The sequence below is a fragment of the Schistocerca gregaria genome, unplaced genomic scaffold, assembly GCF_023897955.1.
Source record: "Schistocerca gregaria isolate iqSchGreg1 unplaced genomic scaffold, iqSchGreg1.2 ptg000304l, whole genome shotgun sequence".
Classification (NCBI taxonomy): domain Eukaryota; kingdom Metazoa; phylum Arthropoda; class Insecta; order Orthoptera; family Acrididae; genus Schistocerca; species Schistocerca gregaria.
The window spans coordinates 4,749,684-4,777,226 of NW_026061786.1; the positions used below are offsets into that span (position 1 = coordinate 4,749,684).

Consider the following 27,543-nt stretch of genomic DNA (forward strand, 5'->3'; position numbering starts at 1 on the left):
TTATAAATTTCAACTGGTATTACAGTTTGTTTAACCGTCAAATGCTTTTCATTGTTGTGTTCTTCCTTAAGCAAATCTGGGTCAACGATAATATTGTCCCAAGATATGCTTTTGACCTGCACATCACCTATATCTGGTGGTTTCTTTGGTTCCGGGAGTTCAAAGTCATTAAATACTTGCACTCTTTGTAACATTGACACTGAGTCGTCCGGTGGCTCCTTTTTTCTGTGTTCAGTCTCAATATCTGGGTTATGTTTCGAAACTTCGTCATCAGTAGGTAAAATATCGCAATTAGCTGTATTAGCTGTATTCTCTAATACCGAAATACCCGTCATCTGAACTATCGTCAGAATCTGACCATCCTGGTTCACTTTCAGGTTCTAACATAAAAGCTTTTCTGAGACAGGCAGTAAGTTCTTCCTCTGCACTTTCGTCAGGCTTTGATTTTAACTCAATATCCTCTTTTGGCAAAACGACCTCATTATGAGCTTTACTCACATCTACTGTTACTTCATATTTAGTGTAATCCTCGTGGACTTCAGTTACTCATAGGTAATTACATGCCCCTTCCCCACAGTGCCCTTCGGTAACAGCTTGTACTGTTAGTGGATTGTTAACAGAAGTTACTTCCTCGTTGATGCTTAGGATTTCGTCCTCCAATTCCTTCCTATCTTTAATTATCGTCCTATAAGCAGCACGGATACTTTGCACGGCGCTATTTGCTCCCTCCTCCTTAAATTCAGGCCATGTCATCTTATCGACGTCCATACTATTTCCTTTTTCGATAATTAACCTCCTTGCCTCATATTCCTTCTTAAAACCCTCCCACTCACATTGCTTAAGGCCCTTGTACAGATTGTCGATCTGCACACGTCAGTCAGTTACTTCAGCTAATTCATTCTCTCCATTTACTTCATTGCTAACACTGCTAACCGCACCTCTCTGTGTATCCACTTTTCCATCTACTGTATCCTTCACCATGGAATTACCACTCATAATTTATTCACCAGCTCTTACGGCAATGATCGTATCTAATTCTGCCATCTTGCTAGTGACTTCTCTGTAAACAGCTGATCTGCTAGGCTGGGCCGTTGCACTCTGATGCTCCACTCGCCTGTTAACATGTAGCGCACTGCGCGGCGAAGATGAATCATCTGCGCACGCACCTGACGCTTGTTTCGCAAGAACACGCTGCATCGTTCCACGCCTGTCCCTAAGCTGTCTCATAACTTTACTGTCAGTCTGGTATTGTTTCTTAAATCAGGGCCGGTATGTTCTGTCCACTTCCGTTTGGCCCGCAACGTTCGCAGAAATCAGTTTCCCGCTTCGTAGTTATTTTGCGCGATGTACCCTCTACTGTCACCTGGATAACTCCCTCTTCCTCTTCCTCTGCCTCTACCTCTCTGTACCATGTTGACGCGAAAATAATCATCATCATTCCTCCCATCATTATTGATAATTGGCACGACTTTTGTGCCAGTGGTCTTCGTCTTCGACCCTTTTGAGAAACACTTGGAAGCTGCGAAGATTGCTTCCCACATATCTCTTCAAATCTTCTGGAAGCTCTTTATATAGCTCCCATATGATTTCAGAATCGGATCTTCTTCCTCTTGAGTGTTTCAACTTTTGGTACCAATATTCACAGAAATCCTTCAAAGGACTCCTGCCCCTGTTATCATGAAGTTTGGCCATGATAAACTCTCACCACAAATGATCCTGTTTTTGTTCGGACTAGTATTCTTCTGTAAACTTTTGTTTAAACTCTTTGAACATCATTGGTTCGGTATTCAAGTTAATTCCCCAGTGCTTAGCATCACCTGCTAAGGCGCTAATTACTACCTTTATCTTTTCCTGACCAGATAAGTGTTTAGGAAACATCCTCTCGCAATTTTTGATGAAATCCAATGGATTCCATCTGTTATGTTTCTTGGCAGGATTGAAGCATTCCTCACCTTCCAACAGCTTCGTAAGTGGCGTGCCATTACAGGCAACACCAGGCCTATCTTTGATTTTACTCTCAAGATCGAAAATTTTACCTTCAATTTTCGATGTATTTTGTTCACACTTTTGTACACATCCGGTAACTTTTTCGACTAAATTTCTTTCAGTATCTGAAACTGCCTTTTTTCAACTGTGAGATTCCATGTTGCCATTCGTTTACGATCTCAGTTTTAAGGCCGAAAACTTTTTCGTCTACTTTTGTTTCAACTAGAGGCTCTACTTTCTCTTGGATGTTGAGAATTTCGACATCAAACCTACTGTTAATGTCGTCAATTTCCCCCTGCATAGTATTCATATTTTTATTAATTGTGTCAATTTCAGATTTCATAGTATATATTGCAGAACTTAAATTGCCCACTTTTTGTTCTACCTGTACGATTTGTTTACTAATTTTAATTCCTTGTTCTTCGACCTATGCTTTAAGCTGACCAATGTTTGTTTGAAGCTGGTCATTCTGTCCTGCAATTTGTTTGGTTAATCGTTCAAATAAGTCATTCATGCTTAAAACTTTCACACTGTATTGTTCTACGGAATCGGTGTGTTCCGATTCCACTTCAAATTTTTCTTTTGTTTCTTTCTTTATCTGTGGTGAATCAAATTTATCAGTGGATTCGTTCATGTACCCACTATCATCTACAAGTCACCCTCTACTTCCTGTTTTATTCCTTGTTGTGTTTGAGGTGATCTCGATATTTCAATATGTCCATTAACATATTCGTGGTATTGTATGAATGCCAGTTGTTTACTGCTAACGCCATCTGTTATTTGGCTGCGTAAATTCCTGTCACTGCCAGCCGCATCTTCCATTACGCTCAGGGTATCTACTGTGTCTACGTCCTTGTCCATACTGAATGCAAATTACACTTCACTACCGTACTTGACATTCACTGCTATTTATTTCACCGAATATTATTGCTATTCGTGCCACTGAATATCCACTGTTTGGTATTCACCCGTTAATGCCTGTGCTGTGGTAAGTGAACTGGATTCACCTTATGAGAAAGGGTTTTCGTATAGATATTGACTGTGTGCACCTGTATGGTGGCAAATCAGACTAACATCCACTCTGTAATAACAATGATACGTCAAGTAAGATCGAAATGCAATCACACGTCGGGACAGAACAAAAGCAAACCAGAAGATGCTACCAATGTGACAATAATATGGTCACCAGCCTAATTAGGCATTAACTGAGTTTCTTCAGTCTACAGATTGGTATATATTCATGCAAAACAACAAGTTGTAACACTGCATAATACAGTAGAATTTTAGAACCAAAAAATCTATTGAACTGATAGCTTCATGTTCGGTACTGATATGGAAAATCATGAATACATAACACTACACTATAATGTTTACTACAAAACTTTATACTGTCTATTAACCTGATTAATATCAGGCATAGGTTACCCTAGAAATTGTACTTTCATTGCACACACAAAATGTCAATTTTGATAAAGATAAAACACTGATAAATTTTGACTTTTATATTGACTGTAACTTTTGCTCGTCAAACCAATTGAGAATACTTCAGAATTCAAATGAATGAGGGGGGATCCAAAAATTGTAATGATCGCTGTATTAAAAAAAATGATTACTGAATTTATTATGCGTTCAAGATTTCCAGTGTATAAGTTACTACTCTTTTCATTGTATTTACTGCTCATTTAAATGCCTTTAAATCTGTCTCGAAATAATAAACTTCACACTTTTATCAATACTAAAGTTATCTTTCAACTTCATTAGATCTTCATTATTCATTTCTGGTTCATTAACAAAACATTTCTTTAAACACAATTATAATATAGTTAGTTCTGCAAATAATTGTTACTAACCCAAATTTTAATTTTAATTTTGGGACACTCAGATTGCACAACATTTGGAAAGGTCCCTGTTTAGGTTAGTTGTGAGGATAATTAAATGATGGAAAAGTTCTGGTAAAATTTAGGTTATTATTGCACCCCAACAAACACAGTTCACTCTACGCGAATACAGTACTTCAAGTTTCAACCTGCTAGTATCGATGCCGTGGTTGGCAGGTGGCGAGATGGCGAGGCACAGAGCACACATACAACCACATCTCTGGCTCTTGATGTATCGGCACTTTCATTCTTCTTAGTGTTGCAATACTTTTCCATTTAGTGCCTATGGAATTTTGCCATGCTGCGTGAGAGGTGGAACAGCATACGCAAGGCTCAGCAAACCTATGTCTTCCACGAGAGCCTCCTCGCTCCAGAAGGTGTTGCTTAAACCAGAGCCAAACCCCAACTACTACTGCTGAGCCCGTTGTGCTGTGCACTGCCCGCACTCACCTGCCATCCACCTTTTACCATTCCCTGACAGACCGGGTATTCACCTGAGTTTTTTGCATTCTACATATTCTAACACATTGCCTACGTATGGACCAGAAGCACAGTTAAAATTTTAAACATCTTACAACAGTTTCAACATTTGTTACATTTCAATTCTATTAGAATATTGCTTGAAATTTGACATAAACATTAATATTCACATTGAAACTTATTTACAGTTTTCTTAATATATTGGCATGAAACAAAAAAGAAATGAAATCAGAACATCAATTACACAAGTTTATCAAAAAATCAGAAGAAAAGAACTACTTATATGTACAATAGTATAGAGTAGTTGTTGTTACAAGATGACACACTAAACGGAAGGGGCTGCTCACTAAATTCCAAAATCCAATCTTCGCCGAGGATGTAGAGCATACATATTAACACCAACTTTCAGATCATGCAATGATCACCATTCAAAGCTAAGGTCAATTAGAGCTCGTACTGAGGCTTTCAGACAGTTGTTTTTCCCTCGTATGATCCACGAGTGGAACAGGGGAGGGGGGGGGGGGGGGGAATATGAGATGAGTTTGGCGTGAATAGTGCCCTCCGCCACACACCACTTGGCGGCTAGCAGAGTGTATATGTAGATGTAGATGTACATATCCATTTTTTTTATGTAGACAACTGTTCTTGTAATTTGTAGCCACAGTTTTACATGCTTCTGTCCAGAGGTAAATGTTTTGAGTTCCTCATTGTGGTGGGACGTGAGTGCCTCTTTCAGTTACTAAGTAGGTAAATCTTGTTTCAGCTGTCATTTGTGCTTTAGTAACCATTGTTGCCACAGCTTCCGTGTGGTTACTGATGCTAGTTTCACTATGGGCATCTTAAAAGAGATCTACATCTACATCTATACTTCACAAGCCACCTTGCACTGTGTGGTGGATGGAATTTTATTTACCACTGTCACATCCCCCTTTCCCATTCCATTCATGAAGGGTTCGTGGGAAGAATGATTGCTAGTAAACCTCTGTGTTGGCTTGAATCTCTCCAATTTATCTTCAAGGGCATTTCACGAGATACACATAAGAGGAAGCAAATATATTTGTTGACTTACCAAGGAATGTATAGTCTCAGAACAATAACTGTAAACCACGCTGTGATGCAAAATGCCTCTCACAGCATCTGCCATTGAAGTTGCTTGATGTCTCCTGTGACACTCTCGTGTTTACTAAATGAACCTGTAATGAGGCACTCCGTTGTTCTTTGGATCTTTTCTACTATCTGTATCAACCCTTTCTATAATTTTCTAGCAATACAACTTTTCTGCATGAAGCAGCAATATCCGCAGAAAGCCTCAGGGAACTTCCAGTTGTATTGTGAAAAGTACAGTACCTGTAACATTCCCTTGGGGGCATGCCCAAAATTAGTGTTATGTTTGAAGACTTCTCTCCATTGAGAATACCAAGCGAGGTGGCATGTGATGGCTAAGACACTGGACTCACATTTGGGAGGATGACGATTGAAAGCCACGTCCAGCCATCCAGATCTTGGTTCTTCACGATTTCCCTAAATTGCTCCAGGCAAATGCCAGGATGGTTGCTTTGAAAGGGCACAGCTGATAGCATTCCCTATCCTTGACACAGTCCGAGTTTGTGCTCCGTCTCTAGTGTCCTTGATGTTGATAGGATGTTAAAGCCAACTTTCCTTCCTTCCTTTCCGTTGAAAAACATTGTATGTTCTGTTTGCTAGGAATTCTTCAGTTTAATCACACAGTTAGTCTGATATTCTGGTTGCTCATATTTCATTCAATAGATAACATTGAGGAGCTGTATCACATGCCTTGTGGAAATCAAGGAATATGGTATTTACCCAGGCATTGTATCTGCCACCTTCTGGGTTTCATGTACAAACAGAGAAAACTGGGCTTCACATGATCATTGTTTGGGAACCATTGTTTGTTAATACAGAGGAGATTATCAGTCTCCAGAAATGTAATACACAAGCATAAAACATGTCCCGAAGCTCTACAGCAGACCAATGTCAAAGATATAGTCCTATTTGTTGCCATTATGTCTAATATTATGTATAATATATTTCCAACACAAGTGTGTTCCTGAACTATCTGCTCTATCATTTCCACCACTTTTATAAGTGGTGGGCCTTATTTAATAATGTTCACAGGATGTCTTGCCACGCCCACCACTTGTAAAATTATAACCATCCCAACTGATTCTTAGACGATAGAGGCTCTTCCACTGATGACGCTGTCTTTGAGGAACACTCATACTAGCAAACTGAGCTTATGTCTAAAGTTTTTGGTTACATCTGGGAGTGAGTTGGGAGGTTAATGAAAAAGATTCAACTACAAGGTTATATCCAACCGTTATAAAGAGTCTTGCCTAAACAGTTTGCATGATGCTTTAGCTTCTGTCTTCATCGTTTTGAAGTTCTCTCTGCTGTGAAAAATACACCACCTCCACAACTCATTGTCTTGTCATTTCAGTATACTCTTAGATTTAACCCAAAAACTCACAATTGTCAGTTTCAAGTTTTTACTGGCTTTTGGTACCTAGTGTTATATGAGCTTTGCAGGTTCTTAGGACTGTTTCAAACTCTTCGACTTTGTTGTGACTGCTTTGGCAATTGATCTCTAGGAGTTTAATCATGTAATCTCGGAGGGAGTGCATTTGCTTCAATCTTACCCTCATACTTGAGGGTCTCCTACAGCTAGGAATGGATGCAGAATCGCCTAAGAAACCCTTGTATGCACTACAGCTTCTGGTATTTAGTGCCCTCTGACCAATTTAGAGGCACAGAGAGTCCCTACAATTCTCAACCTTATAGCACAAGTCTAGCAAGTCACAGCGTAACTTTTCACAGCTCCTTTGAAATCTTTGGTTCAGGTCTTTTGCTCAGCAAAGAACCAAAGGGCCCCAATAAGTTTCGAGGACTGCTTCAGATTATGATGATGTTTGTTGAACTCTGTGAGCAATGCTAATCTTCTCAAGCTTCTGTGCCAGTCACTTGACTGTTCCAAGAATAACACCAGACAACAGGCATCCTTCATTCCAATGTGTATCACAACTTGTATTTGGTTGCACGTTGTACCCTCAGCGAAGCTTGGAATGGCTTCTTTAACATGGGGAATGATGTGTCTAGGCATGCACACAGACAGAACAAGGTTATCCTTCCCCCAACCTGTTGCTGCTGTTTTCCAAGAGGGAGGGGAGAGCAGTTGAATTGCCAATGATTAACAGACACCGACCTTTTTGTGTTCACCTCCCCTTGACAGTGGATGCAACAGAAATCCCAACAGGTGAAGTATGTCTTACAGGCTCAGTTTCACTGGAAGACAGTGTTTGTACTTGTTGGTTAGAGGTATGGGGATAACATCTGGAGTTCTTCTTGGCCCCTGCCTCCCTTATACAGGCCTGTAGACCTTCCCACTGACAAGTCACTCAGAACCAAGTGGATGAGTGGTGATAGATCTTTTGATAGATCTTGTACTTCATGTAAAGGAAACAATAGCCATTGGTGAAAGTAACACCTAAAATATATTTGGTATCCTTGTATGAGGCGTGTGAGATGAAAATCAGCAGTTTCATCTAACACACCCATTCGATGCAGCTTTCAGTCACTTGACATGTGCTGCTGTGTTTGACGTATTATGTCAAACAGGGATGGTGTTTGCCATGTTTGAGATAAATCTGAATTGACAGCATATTTGATAAGCAAGTCTGACCCTTTATACAGTTGTTTGCTGAAAAAATTTAGTTGCTTATTAGACTTCTGAGACGTTGGACAACATGAGTGTTGACACTTTGCCATGCATAACAGAATTCTGAAATAGAGTTTGTTGGAAGTATGGTATTTTCATCTGATGTCACATCTGGGACAGCAGTTCTTCATGTGGGAAATGAAAGTCATTTTAACACTCTATTTGAATCTCAGCCTTGAGAAAAGAATTCAATATCCAGTTTCAATATAAAATAACTAAAAAGTACAAGTATTACTGAACAGGACACTTCTGACTTATAACAGTTTTACAAGGAAATATGGAAAATACAAAATTATGTGAAAACCATGTGTTTCATCTTGTACCATTGAAAACCACTGATTTCACATTCTCTTTCAAATTATTGTTTACATGAAATTTTCATGTCCCTTGTTGAAACCGTTAACCTCACTACATCAGAAGTCCATGTAAATAGCCTGTTCTGCTCTTGTTAATTGCTCATTGTGATTATGGATTTTAGCCATCAACTTTTGATCTCTTACCAGCAGTTTGTATAAAATGCTTGGACAGCAATATTTGCATGTTTTCTTAACCAAGCAGTAATATTTATAAGTTTTGGTACTGACGTTTGCTTTGCCAAATCTAGTTTTGGTATTGAATACTCATAATTGTGGTAAGAAACAATGTTTTGTACCTTGTAATTAGCATGTGTGCATGTGATAAATGAGCAGTATGTAAATCACTACTTTTGATTCCTGCACAACACTCTGTTGTTAAATCATTTATATTTTTCTCTTTCTGTCAGGAATAGTATTGGGGAGTGTAAATCTGTTTGGTGCATAGACATTTTTAGATATTGTGGCAGGATGCACTGTTCTGTCTGTTTGTTGAATGTCTTTTCTATACAAAATCTGACATTTATGAATATCTGTTACTGCACTTAACTACAATGTTTGTACCAAATTCTTGTTTCTGCAAATATAAAAGCATTTGCCAAATTTAATTTGACCATATTTGTTTCATTTTCTCAATAAATTATTTATATACTGTATTTTTTCTCACAGAAGCACAGAGTATTGATGAGGGTAGTGTGGGAGAAGTTTCCATACAGGTGGATCTGTTCACTCATCCAGGAACTGGAGAACATAAAGTGACAGTCAAAGGTAACACATCAAGATTGACTTTATCCAAAAATATGAATTACTTTCATTTCTATTATAATAATAATTTGGTTATAATTTTCAGTGCCCTACAAACGTTTGATACTCAGTAACAAATCTTGATACACATGGCCAAACATTTCCGTTCTAGGTCAAATAACCGAGATAGTGTTTTGTCTAGTAAAATGTATTACATTTGATATAGACAAAAACGCTATCTATTACTCTGACTATATGATGTAAATAAAATAGAAAGAAACTTCCACATGGGAAAAATATATTAAAAACAAAGATTCCAAGACTTACCAAGCGGGAAAGCGCCAGTAGACAGGCACAATAAAATAACACACAAACACACACACAAAATTACGAGCCCTCGCAACCGGCGGACGCCCCGCCAGGAAAGAGGAAAGGAAAAGGAAAGATGAAAGGATATGGGTTTCAAGTGAGATGGCAAGGAGCCACTCCAATCCCGGGAGCAGAAAGACCCACCCTAGTGGAAAAAAAGGCAGGTATACACTCGCACACACACACACACACACACACACACACACACACACACACACACACACACACACACACATCCATCCATACATATACAGACACAAGCAGACATATCCAAAGGCAAAGAGTTCTGTGTGTGTGTGTGTGTGTGTGTGTGTGTGTGTGTGCGAGTGTATACCTGTCCTTTTTTCCCCCTAGGGTGGGTCTTTCCGCTCCCGGAATTGGAGTGGCTCCTTGTCCTCTCCCTTGACACCCACATCCTTTCATCTTTCCTTTTCCTTCCCTCTTTCCTGGCGGGGCGGCCGCCGGTTGCAAGGGCTCATAATTTTGGGTGTGTGTTTGTGTGTTATTTTATTGTGCTTGTCTACCGGCGCTTTCCTGCTTGGTAAGTCTTGGAATCTTTGTTTTTAATACACTGACTGTATGGGTATACAGTTCCTCTGCATGCCAGGTAGTCATAAGAATAATCATCTGAGGTTCAAGCAGATCTGTCAATGATTCTACAGAACAGCAATACAAAATGGAACCTAGTACAGTTGAAATCCAGTAAGTAGTCAGGCCATGAAAGTACAGTGTAAGCAAGATAGAGATTTTAGCACAACGTGATTCGAAGTGTTGCAGCTGCCCAGGGGCCATGTTTTATCTCTGGCTTGATGTCAATGGTCAGCTCCATTTGACAGCCTGTTGGAACTTCTTACTGGCCACTGGATGAGTCATTGGCAACAGACGTCACAGGATATAAACAGCATTGTTGGAGGACAGAGATATAGCACCCTTTCTCCCTTTGCCAGAGTGTAGGGCCAGAAGTGTCCCAATCAGTATCATGATCACTGTATCATGAGGTGGGAGGTGTGGATGGGCAAGCCAGTTAAAGGTTTGCTGTCCATCTCTACGTCTGGTGTCACTGTGTTCTCTACTTATTGAAGGAGCATGGTACTGTTGCTGGAGTCAGATGAAACTGGAATTCTGTGCTGGAAGTAGGTGATGCTGGTGATGGAAAAGGGTCCCATTCCATGGGGTACCAGCTCCAGCAGCTCTAAACCTGGGGATGTGGGTCTACCAGGCATCTGAAGTTGCATTGAGCTGGCTCTGGGGGCAGCAGTGCTTGTCTAGAGGTGGAAGCTGCCAAGAATGGGCACAGCTGGTTGGGATGTCATACCAGTATGGTACTACTGGCATCAAGTGTAAATATTTATCATTCCCGGTGCATCTATGATCCCTATTATCCATCATGAGATCCTCCCAAAGACACAGGCCTAAACCTCTGTGCCCAGTGAGTAGTGGGGGCAATGGTTGGGCTGGTGCGTGCATGTTGTAAACCTCTGGGGGTCCCAGAGGATTAATGTTAATACAACAGCTGATTCCTCAAACTAGGGGGCTATCAAGCACGGGGTCCCACAGGGTTCGGTCTTAGGTCCTTTACTGTTCTTGATATACATTAATGACTTACCATTCCATATTGATGAAGATGCAAAGTCAGTTCTTTTTGCTGATGATACAAGTATAGTAATAACATCCAAAAACCAAGAACTAAGTGATGTAATTGTAAATGATGTTTTTCACAAAATTATAAAGTAGTTCTCAGCAAACGGACTCTCTTTAAATTTTGATAAAACACAGCATATACAGTTCCGTACAGTAAATGGCACAACTCCAGTAATAAATATAGACTTTGAACAGAAGTCTGTAGCTAATGTAGAATTTTCAAAACTTTTAGGTGTGTCCATTGATGAGAGGTTAAACTGGAAGCAACACATTGATGATCTGCTGAAACGTCTGAGTTCGGCTACGTATGCTATTAGGGTTATTGCAAATTTTGGTGATAAGAATCTCAGTAAATTAGCTTACTATGCCTACTTTCATTCACTGCTTTTGTATGGTATCATATTCTGGGATAATTCATCGTTGAGTAGAAAAGTATTCATTGCTCAAAAACGTGTAATCAGAATAATTGCTGGAGCCCACCCACGGTTATCTTGCAGACATCTATTTAAGGATCTAGGGATCCCCACAGTAACCTCACAGTATATATATCTGTCAGTATATATATCTGTCTATAGTCTGGATAGGGCATTAGCATTAGCATGCCCTGCTGTTGGCCAATAATGAATTGCATAATTGTTATTGCTGAGGAAGAGGGGCCAGTGTTTTTTTCTGGAAGCAGTTCGTAGGACCAAATAAGGAAATTAATGGTTTTTGGCCCATTATATGTGAAATTTTGTGGTGTAAAATATTTAAGGAATTTTTGATTGCCAAATATGATAGCTAGTGTTACTTTCTGATTTGTGAGTAACTGATCGAGGCTGAAGTCAGCATTTTAGACATACATACAATAGGTTGTTCATACCTATATCTCTTTTGTGAGAAAGAACTTTCCGAGTCCCATATTGAGACAAAGTGGTGAACAGGATAAAAGATTTTGATGGGCCATAGGTTGCCACACAAGAAGCAAAATATAGATAATGTTTTAACAGGTGAAAAGCCTCCTGACACTTATTTGACCATTCATAAATGGACATTTTTTGAAAGTGATGGGGAGGAGAGCTTTGCTGTTCAACCAGCTTGTGAAGATAGCAAAGAAATCTTTGAGGCAATGTTTCCTGAAAGTGTTCCTTCTGAATTCACCTTTTCAAGGACACAGGTAAGATATTTAGTATGTAATTACTTAGTTCCATATTTTAAAAATAATTGGTTGATGATATTGGAGCTGCACATTTCTCTCTTTGTTTTGATGAAATTGTGAATGCAGCTATAAAGAAAGAGTCATAGTCTGATAGCAAACAAAGGATTGTGGCAAGATATCTACATACTTCCTTCATTGGTAAAGCCACTGCAAGTGGTGTTTACTCCAAATTAAATGAAGCCTTGGATTATGCCCAGCTTTCTCATTCAAAGTTGTCAATGAGAGGCTGTGATGAACCCAATCTTAACAAAGCTCTGAATGATCTTAGACTGAGTCTTTGATCCTGCTAGGAATAAAACAGTTGACTTATGTTGCCACATAAGATACAAATAATCCACAATGCATCCCAAAAAGGAGTATAAGGCTGGTGAAAATGCTTCAGAAATGAATTTGTTTTTATATAATTTTTTTTATTGCCCAAATAGTTTGTTGGGAAGATTATGGAAAAAATACAATCACATATGAAATTTATTTGTCACTGTTTTGTGAAACATGTTCCTTCTAGGTGACTGAAATTAGACCCAGCCTTTTTTCTAGATCAGTAAAGTCAGTTTTCTTTAATCAAAATGATCAATAATTTTAGTTGTAAGTTTATCTTCCATCTGTGGAGATATGACTGAAAGTCTTTTAAGTACACAGGCACTTTAGTATTTTCTGCCACTTCCATAGAGTGGCTTGAAGTCCTTTAAAACTCAGTATGTGGCCTAAATATTCCACTCATTGATGAAAGAATTCAAACTTTTGTAGGTTGTACTCCAATCCATTTTGTTGTAGTGCTGGAACACTAGACATAAGTTACAAGATGTAGCATACTTATAAATCATACAGATAATTGACTATTCTAAATATTTTACCGGGCGAGGTGGCGCAGTGGTTAGCACACTGGACTCGCATTTGGGAGGATGACGGTTCAATCCCATCTCCAGCCATCCTGATTTAGGTTTTCCGTGATTTCCCTAAATCGTTTCAGGCAAATGCCGGGATGGTTCCTTTGAAAGGGCACGGCCAATTTCCTTCCCCATCCTTCCCTAACCCGAGCTTGCGCTCCGTCTCTAATGACATCGTTGTCGACGGGACGTTAAACAACACTAACCTAACCTAAATATTTTGAATCAGCTTCTGCAAGAAATGCTGGAAAAGTCTAGTTCACTACCGATTCCTAGAGGTAACCTTTTGCATCTGCACAATACAATTAGAGTGTTTATGACCATGAATTGGCGGAGCTGTTCATCTAGTGACAGTCAAAAATAAACAGCAGATAGATTAGTTTTAAAGAAGTACTGTCCACCTGATAGTATTGACATGAACTGTGATGGTCTTGCAATGGGGCAATCTCTGATTGTGCATTTACAGTTAATATAGAGTCACCAGAAACACATAGAGCACTATTTGGTTCTCATAACAATTCCAGTGTTATAGCATATTGATTAGGTGTCAGGATGTCTTGTTCCATCAGATGACCTAATACAGGCATGAGTTGATCTCATGACACTAGTGGAACTGGTTCAGCTCTAAACTAGTTAGGTGCTGCAGAGGACTAATTGAATCTGAGTTATGTAACTATTTGAACACCCTAAGGTGGGTTGGAACTCCATGTGGGAACTACTTAGGAGATGTCATCATCAGGAGAAATAAGACTGACATTCTGCTGATCAGGCCAACAGCTGTGCCACAGTGACAACACTGTTTCCTGTCAGATCACCAAAGTTAAGCACTGTCGGGCTAGACTAGTACTTGGATGGGTGATCATGTGGTCTGCGCAGCACTGTTGGCAAACAGGGCACACTCAGCCCTTGTGAGCAAACTGAGGAGATACTTGTGACACACAAGTGGGAGAGCAGTGTGCTGTCCACATGCCCCTCCATATCCACATCCAGTGATGCTGTGGGCTGAGGATGACATGGTGGCTGCTCAGTACCACTGGACCTTCATAGCCTGTTTGGGCAGAGTTCCCTCCACTCCCACTATAGATCAAAGCATGGAATGTCAGAACTCTTAATCCTGCAGGTAGATTAGAAAATTTAAAAAGGTAAATAGACAGGTTGAAGTTAGATATAGTGGGAATTGGTGAAGTTTGGTGGCAGGAGGAACAGGACTTTTGGTCACGTGAATACAGGGTTATAGATACAAAATCAAATCAGGGTAAAGCAGGAGTGGGTTTAATAATGAATTAGAAAATAGGAATGGCTGATAAGGTACTATGAACAGCGTAATGAATGCATTATCATAGTCAAGATACACACAAAACCCATGCCTACCAGAGTAGCAGACGTTTGCATGCCAAATAGCCCTGCAAATGATGAAGAGATTAAAGAAATATATGATGAGATAAAAGAAATTATCAGATAGTTAAAGGAGACAAAAATTTAATTTCGATGAGGCACAGGAATTTGATAGTAGGAAAAGGAAGAGAAGTAGGTGAATGTGATTTGGGGGAAGGAATGAAAGAGGAAACTGTCTGGTAGAATTTTGCACAGAGTATAATTTTATCATTGCTAACACTTGGTTTAAGAATAATAGAAGAAGGTTGTATATGTGGAAGAGACCTGAAGATACTTGAAGGATCCAGATTGATTATGTAATAGTTAAACAGAAATTTAGGAACCAGAGTTTAAATTGTAAGACATTTCTAGAGGCAGATATGGGCTATGACCACAACTTATTGGTTTTGAACTGAAGAAATTGGAAAGAGGTAAAAAATTAAGGAGATGGGACCTGGATATGTTGAAAGAACCAGAGATTGTTGAGAGTTTCAGAGTTTGCTTTAGGCTATGGTTGACTAGAACAAGGAAAGGAATACAGTAGAAGATGAATGAGTAGCTTTAAGAGATGAAATAGTGAAGACAACAGAGGACCAAATAGGTAAACAGGCAAGGCCTAGTAGAAATCCTTAGATAACACAAGATATATTGAATTTATCTAATGAAAGGAGGAAATTTTAAAATTCAGCAAATGAAGCAGACAAAAGGGAATGCAATCATTTAAAAAATAAAATTGACGGTTGCTACACAGGAATGGCTAGAGGACAAATGTAAAGCTTAGAAGCATATTTCGGTTAGAGAAAGATAGATACTGCCTGTAGAAAAACTAAAGAGACCTTTGGGGAAAAGAGAAGCCCATGTATAAGTATCAGGAGATTAGACAGTAAACCATTCCTATGCAAAGAAGGGAAAGCTGAAAGGTAGAAGGAATATATAGAGTACCTATACAAAGGAGCTGAACCTGAAAGCAATATTATAGAAATGGAAGTAGGCACATATGAAGATTGTTGTTGTTGTGGTCTTCAGTCCTGAGACTGGTTTGATGCAGCTCTTCGTGCTACTCTATCCTGTGCAAACCTCTTCATCTCCCAGTACCTACTGCAACCTACATCCTTCTGAATCTGCTTTGTGTATTCATCTCTTGGTCTCCCTCTACGATTTTTACACTCCACGCTGCCATCCAATACTAAATTGGTGATCCCTTGATGCCTCAGAACATGTCCTAACAACCGAGCCCGTCTTCTAGTCAAGTTGTGCCACAAACTTCTCTTCTCCCCAATTCTGTTCAACACCTTAGCTATGTGATCTACCCATCTAATCTTCAGCATTCTTCTGTAGCACCACTTCGAAAGCTTCTATTCTCTTCTTGTCCAAACTACTTATTGTCCATGTTTCACTTCCATACATGGCTACACTCCATACAAATACTTTCAGGAATGACTTCCCTACACTTAAATCTATACTCGATGCTAACAAATTTCTCTTATTCAGAAATGCTTTCCTTGCCATTGCCAGTCTACATTTTCTATCCTCTCTACTTCGACCATCATCAGTTATTTTGCTCCCCAAATAGCAAAACTCCTTAACTATTTTAAGTGTCTCATTTCCTAATCTAATTCCCTCGGCATTACCCGACTTAATTCGACTACATTCCATTATCCTCGTTTTGCTTTTGTTGATGATCATCTTATATCCTCCTTTCAAGACACTATCCATTCCGTTCAACTGCTCTTCCAAGTCCTTTGCTGTCTCTGACAGAATTACAATGTCATCAGTGAACCTCAAAGTTTTTATTTCTTCTCCATGGATTTTAATACCTACTCCAAATTTTTCTTTTGTTTCCTTTACTGCTTGCTCAATGTACAGATTGAATAACATCGGGGAGAGGCTACAACCCTGTCTCACTCCCTTCCCAACCACTGCTTCCCTTTCATGCCCCTCGACTCTTATAACTGCCATCTGGTTTCTGTGCAAATTGTAAATAGCCTTTCGCTCCCTGTATTTTACCCCTGCCACCTTTAGAATTTGAAAGAGAGTATTCCAGTCAACATTGCCAAAAGCTTTCTCTAAGTCTACAAATGCTAGAAACGTAGGTTTGCCTTTCCTTAATCTTTCTTATAAGATAAGTCGTAAGGTCAGTATTGCCTCACGTGTTCCAGTATTTCTACGGAATCCAAACTGATCTTCCCCGAGGTCAGCTTCTACTAGTTTTTCCATTCGTCTGTAAAGAATTTGCGTTAGTATTTTGCAGCTGTGGCTTATTAGACTGACAGTTCGGTAATTTTCACATCTGTCAACACCTGCCTTCTTTGGGATTGGAATTATTATGTTCTTCTTGAAGTCTGAGGGTATTTCACCTGTTTCATACACCTTGCTCACCAGACGGTAGCGTTTTGTCAGGACTGGCTCTCCCAAGGCCGTCAGTAGTTCCAATGGAATGTTGTCTACTCCAGGGGCCTTGTTTCGACTCAGGTCTTTCAATGCTTTGTCAAACTCTTCACGCAGTATCGCATCTCCCATCTCATCCTCATCCACATCCTTCTCCATTTCCACAATATTGTCCTCAAGTACATTGCCCTTGTATAGACCCTCTATATTCTCCTTCCACCTTTGTGCTTTCCCTTCTTTGCTTAGAACTGGGTTTCCATCTGAGCTCTTGATGTTCATACAAGTGGTTCATATGAAGATGAGATGGGAGATATGATGCTGTGAGAAGAATTTGACAAAGCTCTGAAAGATCTATGTTGAAACAAGGCCCTGGGGGTAGATGATCTCTGTCAGAACTACTGATAGCCTCGGGAGTGTGAGTCATGACAGAATCCTCCCATCTAGTGTGCAAGATATATGTGACAGGTGAAATAACCTCAGGCTTAAAGAAGAATGTAGTAATCCCAATTCCAAAGAAATCAGTATCTGACAGGTGTGAAAATTACTGAACTAGCAGTTTAATAAGTCATAGTTGCAAAATACTAACATGAAATCCTTACTTAAGAATGGAAAAACTGGTAGAAGCTGATCTCAGGGAAGATCAGTTCAGATTCTGGAGAAATGGAGGAACACGCTAGGCAATGCTGACCCTAAAACTTATCTTAGAAGACAGATTAAGGAAAGACCAGTCTACATTTATAGCATTTGTAGACAAATAGAGGACTTTTTGATAATGTTAACTGGAATACTCTCTTTGAACTTCTGAAGGTAGCAGGGGTAAAATACAGGGAACAAAGGGCTATTTACAGCTTGTACAGAAATCATACAGCAGTTATAAGAATTGAGGGGCATGAATGGGAGGCAGTGGTTGAAAATGGAGTGAAACAGGGTTGTAGCCTATTCCTGATGACGTTCTTCAATTTTGTACATTGAAAGAGCAGTAAAGGAAACAAAAGAAAAATGTGGAATAGGAGTTAAAGTTCAAGGAGAAGAAATAAAACTTTTAGGTTTACCGATGACATTGTATTTCTGTCAGAGACAACAAAGGACATGGAAGAGCAGTTGAACAGAATGGACAGTGTCTTGAAAGGGATATTTAAGATTAAAATCAACAAAACCAAAACAAAATTGATGAAATGTAGTAAGATTAAACCTCATTATGCTAAGGGAGTTAGATTAGGAAACGAGACATTTAAAGTAGTAGATGATTTTTGCTTTTTGGGCAGCAAAATAACTGATGGTGACTGAAGTAGAGAGGGTATAGAATGTAGACTGGCAATGGCAAGAAAAGCATTTCTGAAGGAGAGAAATTTGTTAACATTGAATATAGATTTAAGTGTTAGGAACTCTTTTCTGATGGTACTTGTCTTGAATGTATATGGAAGTGAACCATGGTCGATAAACAGTTTAGTTGAAAAGAGAATAGAGCTGAAGATTAGATGGGTCAATCATGTAACTAATGAGGAAGTGTGGAATGGAATTGGGGAGACAAGAAATTTGTGGCACAACTTCACCAAAAGAGGGGATCATTTGAGAGGACACATCCTGAGACATCAAGGTATCACCAATTTAGTATTTGAGAGAAGTTTGGGGTAAAAAATGTAGAGAGAGACCAAGAGATGAATACAGCAAGCAGATTGAGAAAGATGTAGGTTGCTGTAGTTATTTGACATTTTTGAAATTTATCATCAATACTTCTTTGAGAGTACGATTTGTTAATTTCACTGCCTGTGCAGAATCGTCTTGATGAGTGCATACATAATTATTACATTGTAGTGGGATTGCTTGTAATTCCGCTTACAATTATTTGTGTGATGAACCAACATTATAGTCGAGCCCACACACTCTGCTCAGAGGAGGCCAATGTGACTGAATGCAAATGAAACTCCAGCATGAGGCAAACACATTTCTTACAATGACTGAGATGCATACGATCTAGCCCGATAGAGTCCATCGCTGACTGCGTGACCACGGTTGATAGCATGAAGTTGAGCATGTCTTGTAGCCATGTGCTCACAGGCTGGTCTCTATATGGCTGGCTCCCTCCACTATCCATGGTGTGCAGTGTTTTTCATGAGCAAGGTGGAAGCGGCTGCATAAACAGATGGGCCAGCTTCTTCGTGCGCACGTTCAGGGAGACCACGTTCGCTGAACCGACATGCTTCATTCCTAGGCAGGACAGCTCTTCATGCAATGTGTCCATCACATTGCGATGCCTGGCTTTCACTGGTTCTTGCTTTGTCCGGTGTGTGTGGCGCTATTGCCGGGCTTTCAACTAATGGTAAATCTGCACGCACATGCTGCAAATGCTGTGTCGGCCACAATAGTAGTTCTAGCATTTGCACTGCTGTGTGCCATTCCACCACAGATATCCTCCCTCGGAGAGCGAAGCTCGGTAGCTGCGTGACAGCAGAGTCTTCAGTCTACAACTCTATCCTGTCGTAATTCGCATGCTGTGTGGTGACGTCAGCAGTAGCACAGTCACTGGCGGCTGGTGAAATCAGCACATGGTGCTGGCTGGCGTGCCTGTTGCAGCGGCTAGTGGCAGCAGGAGCAGGCAGGACTGCTGGGCATGTGAGGGGGCATGTCCTCCGTGCAGCGGCTATGAGAGGAGTAGCTGGCGGTGCTGGGTCCAAACTGTCTGATGCATCGCACGGCATAAGTGTATGGCTCTGTGATGTCGTGTCTAGTGCCTGAGTCCCGGAACTGTGATGGACACATCCAGCAGCACAGGGGCGGCATCCAGAGCTCAAAGGGGAAACAGTTATGGTAACTGGTGTGGGAGTATGACTGCCTTGTCACCCGGCATGGCAGAGGCCTCAGCATGGACGCAGTTCCAATAATGGGGACTGGTGCGGGGGAAACCTGCCTTGACACCCGATGTGGCGGAGGCAACACGGCATGGCTGTGGTCCCAGGAGTGTCAACAGATACACAACCGGTGACGTGGGCGGTGGAGTCTGGGGCTCAACATGGTAACGGCTCGGCAACAAGGTGGCCTCCGGGAGACAGGATCCCTGTGGCAGGTGGCGTCTAGCGCACTGGGTTCTCACTCAATTGGTGTCTGTCGGCATGGCACAATTGTCACGCAGCACAGGCATTTGAAACAGACGCTCTGGCGGGAGCCCGTGACGTAATCTGCTGGCGGCTGCGGTGAGGGGGGGAGGGGGGGGGGGAGAGGGCTTTGGGCTACTGCACGTGTTGTGTGGGTGGGGTGGGGTGGGGACGCGTGAGGCACAAGTGGTGGTGCAGTGACAGCTGGCAGTGGGATGACAGCCAGTGGCATCTGCTTGTTGTCACCGGTAATTATGGGTGGTGCCGGCCGGCAGCACAAGAAGCTTCCTCGGCAGTTACGTCTTCTGCGGGGTCATAGAATTCTGTGGCATCAGGAGTGGGCAAAATGTAAGCCAGTGTGACACGATCGATGGTGACCTTTATCAGTTTGCCATTGACCTCGAGCTCCGGCGTTCTGTAGCCATGGGCGATGACACAGTGCGGTCCCACGTACTTGGACAGAAGTGGTGGCTGTGCGGTGTTGGTGCACATGACATGGCTGCACCATTGCAGGTCAGCGTGCACAAACACTTTGGCTGTACTGTACTGCATCAGTGTGTTCATTCAGAGGCCAGCAATATGTGCACATAAACGTTCTGTCAGTGGTGGGGTGGAATGGTTGTGCAGCAGTGGTGCCTCCTCCAAGAAGTCCCCTGGAATAGCCAGTGACTGCCGGTATATGAGGTCAGTGGATGAAGTGGCAATTTCCTCCGTGGGAGTAACTCAAAGGTCGAGCAGTACCAGGGGAAGTGCCTCTGTCCAAGTCGTGTTACGGCAAGTTAAGGCAGCTTTTAGCGCCCTGTGAAGCCTCTCTACCATGCTGTTGGACGCCGGATGGTAGCTTGTCATCTTTTGCAGCTGCACTCCACACAGTCGGGCGATGTGTGTAAACAGCGCACAGTCGAACTGGCACTTGCGGTCAGTGGTCAGGTGACTGGGGCAGTCGAAGTGAGCCATCCATGTTTGGACGAAGGCAGTAGCGACTGTCTTGGCAGTGATGTATGCAGTTGGCAATCGGAGCTGGGCACAGGCACCAGTTCAAGTTGGAGGCTGCTGGAGGCATCGTGGTGGAGGCTATTTAGTTCGTTGTCACTCTCCTGCATGTCAGCAATGTTTTCAGAGTTGACAGGGGGAGAGATGACGGCACACGTGTGAGAAAGGCAGCCGTCCACGATGTTGTCAATGCCAGAGATGTTGGGGATGTCTGTGGAGAAGTGCGAGGTGTACTCCAGCTGCCAGAACTGGCATTGTGAACACTAATTGTGATTGTTCATGAACGCTTGTGTGATCGGTTTATGGTTCACGAATATAATTAAGGGACAAGCTTCAAAAGCCGGGCGGAAGTGTTTCACAGCCTCAAATATCACTAGTAGCTCACAGTCATAAGCGCGTTAAAGGTTTTTGCTATTCCGAAAGCTTCCTCGAGAAGAAGGCGAGTGGCTGCCAGTTGTCGCCAACGAGTTTCTGTAGTGGCGCACCTACAGCTGTCTGGCTGGTGCCTACTGCGATGGCTAGCTGTGTGTCGTGCACTGGGTGCACTAGTAGCATCGCCCCTGCAAGGGCACGGTTTGAATCGTGGAAACATTTTTCCAGTGCATCTGTCCCGGGAACAGAGTCTTCTCTTTTGCTGTCGGGCCTTGTAGGGCTGCAGTCAAAGGTTCCTGGATGGCAGCGGTGTTTAGTATGTGACGTCGAAAAAAATCCAGCACCCCCAGGTAAGGACATAATTCTTTGTACATCTGCCAAGTTTGGCACGCATTTATGAGTCCAAAAGTCATAAAGAGGCTCTCAAACAATCCGAAGGGTGTCGCTATTGCCGTTTTTGGAACATCCTCAGGGACCACAGGGTCTTTGTGAATGCCCTCCCACAGTCAATCTTGCTGCACAGAAACGACCCCGCCAGAGCACGGCTGAAGTCCTGCAGGTGTCGTACTGGGTAGCGATCTGGCACTGTTCGCACATTTAGTGCATGGCGGTCACCGCACGGACGCCACGAATTGTGCAAGATGCAAGGCAGAAGACCAGGGATTGCTTGATGGTTGGATGGTGCCTTGTCGCAGCATAGCCTCAAATTCGGCCTTAGCTATGGCAAGCCGATTGGGGACAAGCCAACTTGGTCAACTTGGGGTGGGTGGAGTAGTTGTGGTTAATATGTGGTGTACCGTGGAATGTTTGACTTCTTTTAGTGCACAAGGTTGTCGAGTCAGTTCTGGAAATTGGTCTAGTATATAGGTGTAGGGGCTGGAGCACTGCACTGGTTTCACATTGAAGAAGGCAGCGTGTCGCTGCTGTCTCACTATCTTCAACCCGGTCATACAGTTGATCAGCTAGGTGTTCGCTGTGTCGGCTAGCAAATTGAAGTGCGCCAATAAATCCATGCCCAGGATTGGCTCATTGACGTCTGCCACTGTAAATGTCCACATGAGTATGCGGCACAGCCGAAGGTTCAATTCTTGGTAGTGTGTGCCATACATTTGTATTCAGGTCAGTGACAGTTTCTTGCTCGATCTTTTGTCCCTGAGCATAGATCATGAGTATATAGACAGGTCACAGCCTGTGACTACTAGGTCATGCTGTCATGCTGCTCTGCTATGGAGAGACACCTTGATATGGCACCACATCTGGATAAATCTAATTCTGGCTGAGGTTGGCATTTGGGTGCAAGTAAGGCAGCTGGCAGTTTGCTGCATCACTGCCAAAGTGGGCGTGGTACCAGCAGTAGCCATCAGATGTCAGCACTTATGTCAGCGACATACTGTCAGGCGAGCTACTGCAGTTCGGTTCACGTCATCCGAAGCCAGAATGGCTGTTGCTGCATTTCCTGCTGCGCTATGGTGCTGAATGCACCAAGTGCTCAACCTACATGGTTAGTGATGCCAGCTGGGTAGCCAAGTTGTGAACTTTGGTGTGGCCCTTGGCATCCACTGTGGCATGGGCGGGAACAACGTTTTGACGTGGGCCAAGCATTGGTTTTCGTTCTATGGCGGCACAGGCTCCAGAGGTGGCGATGTTTGGTGCCGTTCGAGTACATCGAGGACTGTGTTGGCCAGGTTCAGTATGCTATCCAACCCCATCTGGGGCTGGGCTATAATCACTGCTTGTACTTGCACTGGCAGGCTGCGCACCCAGATGGTGCATAATATCGAATCCAGACCATATCAAGTTGCGCCAGGGCCCATAAATGGCTCAGGATCTTTGAGGGCCTCCTGTTACCACATTCTTGATGTTGCAACAGCTGATGCACCCATTGCTCCTGCAATGGTGAAATATGGCGGATTAGTCCATTCTTCAGCTGCTTGTATTAGGACTGTGTTGCTGGAGTGGTGATAATGTCTTGCACTTCAACAGCAATATTCTGGTTGAGCTGGTTTACGACGTGTCCAAATTTCACAAGCTCGCATGTCATTTTGTAGATATAGAACACTGCCTCCACTTGGCTAATCCACAGGAATGGATAGCGTGGCCAGAATGGCATCATCCTAATTAACATTCGTCCCGTGCTTGTAGTAGGGTTTGCCGGTTCAACGGTGGCATGCTTGCGTGAATTTTCATGCGCCAACTCCTCGCGGGCTTTTCGTGCCTGTAGCTCAGCTTCCAGCAGTTCGTTGCGCCTTAGCAGGTCTTGAACTGTCCTTTCCAGCTCCTCTGTGGTTGCCATCTTACACGATACTAGACACATTCACACAAAATTTTAACACAAAAATCACTGTTCGCACTCACACATGACTGTGGTTCACAAAAAAAATCATTATTGCGCAATGTTGTAAGCGTAGATAAGCAGTTTGTGTCAGGGCAAATGTTAAAAGAGAAAAGTTTGTCACCATGCGTTGGCCTTCAGATCACGTCTGGGTTACCAGGCTAGTGGGATTACTTGTAATTCTGCTTATGATTATTTGTGCGATGAGCCAACCCTATAGTGGTGCCCAACGACTCCGCTCAGAGGAGTTCAAGGTGGTTGAATACAAATGAAACGCCAGTGTAAGGCAAATGCATTTATTACAATGATAGAGATCATGTGATTGAGCCTGATATATTCCATCACTGACTGTGTGACCATGGTTGACGACTTGAGGTGGGGCAGTGCATGATCTGGAGGGTATACACTCCGCAAGACATCTTGTAGCCATGTGCTCACGGGCAAGTCCCTGTATGGCAGACTCTCGGCACTATCCATGGAGTGCAACATTTTTCATGGGTGAGGCTTTTGCGTGCATACATGTGGTGAGTCCATGATCATTCAACCCATGTACTTCATGGCTACACAGGACAGCTCTTCATGCACTGCATCCGGTGCATTCCATTGCCTGGCTCACACTGGTTCTTGGTTTGTCCTCACACATCAGGTGCGCCCATGCCATTGCTGGGCTTTTGGCTATCAGTAAATCTGCCAGCAAGAGCTGAGAATGCTGTGTCAGCCACAGTAGTAGTTGTAGCATTCACACGGCTGTGTGGCTGGCCACCACAATAATGATTCAGGATTCAGCCCTTTGAGATCACTTGCCCATGCAGCATATGGCTGATGGGACTTCTAGTGACAATGAAAAAATGTGAGCCTAGCTGCTACAGTATCTAATTGGAATTCTGGATCCATGATTATTGAACTTAGTTTGTTTTCCTCAAACACACTTTGACTTTAAGTCATTGTCTCCAATTTTACACCTGTTATGGTGCAACATGTTCTTTGTTGCACATAAAATAAGGATACACTGTAGTCACTTGATAGTTCACAATTCCGGTCCACACCACATCATCAGAAATTGTAGAACACACCAAGAGAATTGTCCTAATACTCCAAAGCGAATAAAATTCATGACTACTCTATAATACAGCAAAGTGCAATGTAGTACAGTTGAAATACAGAAATCAACCAGGTCAGAAAATTATGGTGTTGATGAGGAAGGGACTTTAGCACAGCAGGATTTGAAGTGTTTGGCAGCCACCTGGTAGTCAGTTTACATCTCTGGCCTGAGGTCAGCATCCAGGGCAATGTCTTGGTCGATTGGAGCCTCTTACTGGCTGCAGGAGGAGTTGTTGACAGTGAACATTGCAGGGTATCAACCTCACTGTCAGAAGATGGGAAATAGCAAAATACGAAGGATTCTTGTAGTGGGAAGTCTCCTATTTTGTAAGATTTTCAATTACAATGGAAGAAATATAGTCATCAGTCCATAAACACACACTCCATTGAACTAATTAATTACCAGTGGTAATATAGTCAGGTTGACTTGGATTAAGTTATGCTAACATAAATTTCACTACATGCTTTACTTGCGATTATTGAGTACCGTACAAGTTTTATGACTTACTTCATCTGCTAAGACTTTAGTACTAAAGTTTCTCTTGTAAGAACATACACAGAAATGACATTTCACATGGCACATCAGAGGAGGCAACAAAAACTTTTGCACATGCCAGTAACTACTTTGACATATCATATTTAAAAGAAAATAATTTGTGAATGGAACTAAATAAATTATTGAATGATGATGGAATTATACACTGAAGAACCAAAGAAACTTGCACACCTGCCTAATATCGTGTAGGGCTCCATGAGCACACAAAAATGCCACAACATAATGTGGCATGGACTCGATTAATGTCTGAAGTAGTGCTGGAGGGAACTGACACCATGAATCTTCCAGGCCTGTCCTTAAATCCGTAAGAGTACGAGTGGGTGGAGTTCTCTTCTGAACAGCATGTTGCAAGGCATCCCAGATACACTCAATAATGTTCATGTCTGGGGAGCTTGGTGGCCAGTGGAAGTATTTAAACTCAGAACAGTGTTCTTAGAGCAATTGTGTAGCAATTCTGAAAGTGTGGGATGACGCATTTTCCTGCTGGAATTGTCCAGAAATATCAGAATGCACAATGGACACGAATGGATGCAGGTGGTCAGACAGGATGCTTATGTGGCATTCACCTGTCAGAGTCATATCTAGACATATCAACGGTCCAATATCATGCTGTCTGCACACTCCCCACACCATTACAGAGCCTCCACTAGCTTGAACAGTCCCGTACTGACATGCAGAGATCATGGATTCATGAAGTTGTCTCCATACCCCTACACATCCATCCACTCATCTAGGCAGCAGTCATCAACAGTCCAATGTCAGTGTAATTGGGCCTAGGCGAGGAGTAAAGCCTTGTGTTGTGCAGTCATCAAGACTACATGAGTGAGCCTTCAACTCTGAAAGTCCATATTGATGTCATTTAGTTGAATGGTTCACACACTGACACTTGTTGAAGGCACAGCACTGAAATCTGGAGCAATGTGTGGAAGGGTTGCACTTATGTCATGTTGAACATTTCTCTTCAGTTGCCATTGGTCCTGTTCTTGCAGAATCTTTTTCCAGCAACAGCGATATCAGAGATTTGATGTTTTACTAGATTCCTGATGTTTACGGTACACTCGTGAAATGGTCATACGGGGAAATCCATACTTCATTGCTACCTCAGAGATACTGTGCCCCATCGCTTGTGTGCTGTCTATAACACCACACTGAAATTCGCTTTAATCTTTATAACCTGCCATTGTAGCAGCAGTAATTAATCTAACAACTGTGCCAGACACTTGTTGTCTTATATAGGCATTTCCAACCTCAGCACCCTATTCTGCCTTTTTGCATATCTCTGTAGTTGAATATGCATACCTGAATCAGTTTCTTAGGTGTTTCAGTGTATTATGCTTTGTAAATTCTATTAATGCAAAGTGTTGATGAATTTGAAATTGAATTCAACACATTAGCTAACTTTGTTATACTAGATCAGTTCACTTTTCAAACCAGGCATAGGATCTTATGGAAGGTATAGTGATTCTAGTTGAATGAGGCATTATCATGGTCACTTTCAATACATTTAGTAAAACAATTAATTATTTCACTGATCCATATCCTAATACAGTTGTACAAGAAGCATGTAGTTCGTTTTAAAATGATGAAAGATAAGCAGTATGCAGTTATTAGCTGGCAATGGTACTGTTGTCCTCTTGTTACTACTCCACACTACTTGCTTAGGTGTAACTGTATTGCCTGATCATTGCCAGAGGATGAATCTTACTACCATATCCATTCAATCAGGTTCGTCAGAATAATGCTAATATTCATTATGCTTTAATGTAGTCTGCTTATCTTTTGTGGTATCTGAGGCTATCAGTTTGCAGTTTGATCATTCACAGGACTTTTTTTAAGCTCCCATATCAAAAATGCTTCATCAAACTATTCAACATATCACCTCTGAAATACATAAGTGACCAAAATTACAGCAGCATCACCATCTTCTTCTTCTTCTTCTTCTTTTTCTACAGTTTCCATCCCATGGGGTCTGTTTGAAATATAAGCCTCTCCATCCTCTGCTGTCCTCCCACCATGATTCTTTCTCCACTCTGCCCCAATCTTCTCTTCTCTCTTTCGCACATTCCT

General features: G+C 42.0%; 1 protein-coding gene across 1 annotated transcript in view; it reads left to right on the forward strand.

Annotated features, from left to right (window-relative positions):
* LOC126305264 (protein unc-13 homolog C-like) overlaps positions 1-27,543 on the forward strand; it is a 1,060,877-nt gene that overhangs the window by 1,001,858 nt on the left and 31,476 nt on the right. The window contains exon 30 of the mRNA XM_049992034.1: positions 9,099-9,197. Coding sequence (XP_049847991.1) covers positions 9,099-9,197 — 99 coding nt within the window. The remainder of the gene's footprint in view (positions 1-9,098; positions 9,198-27,543) is intronic.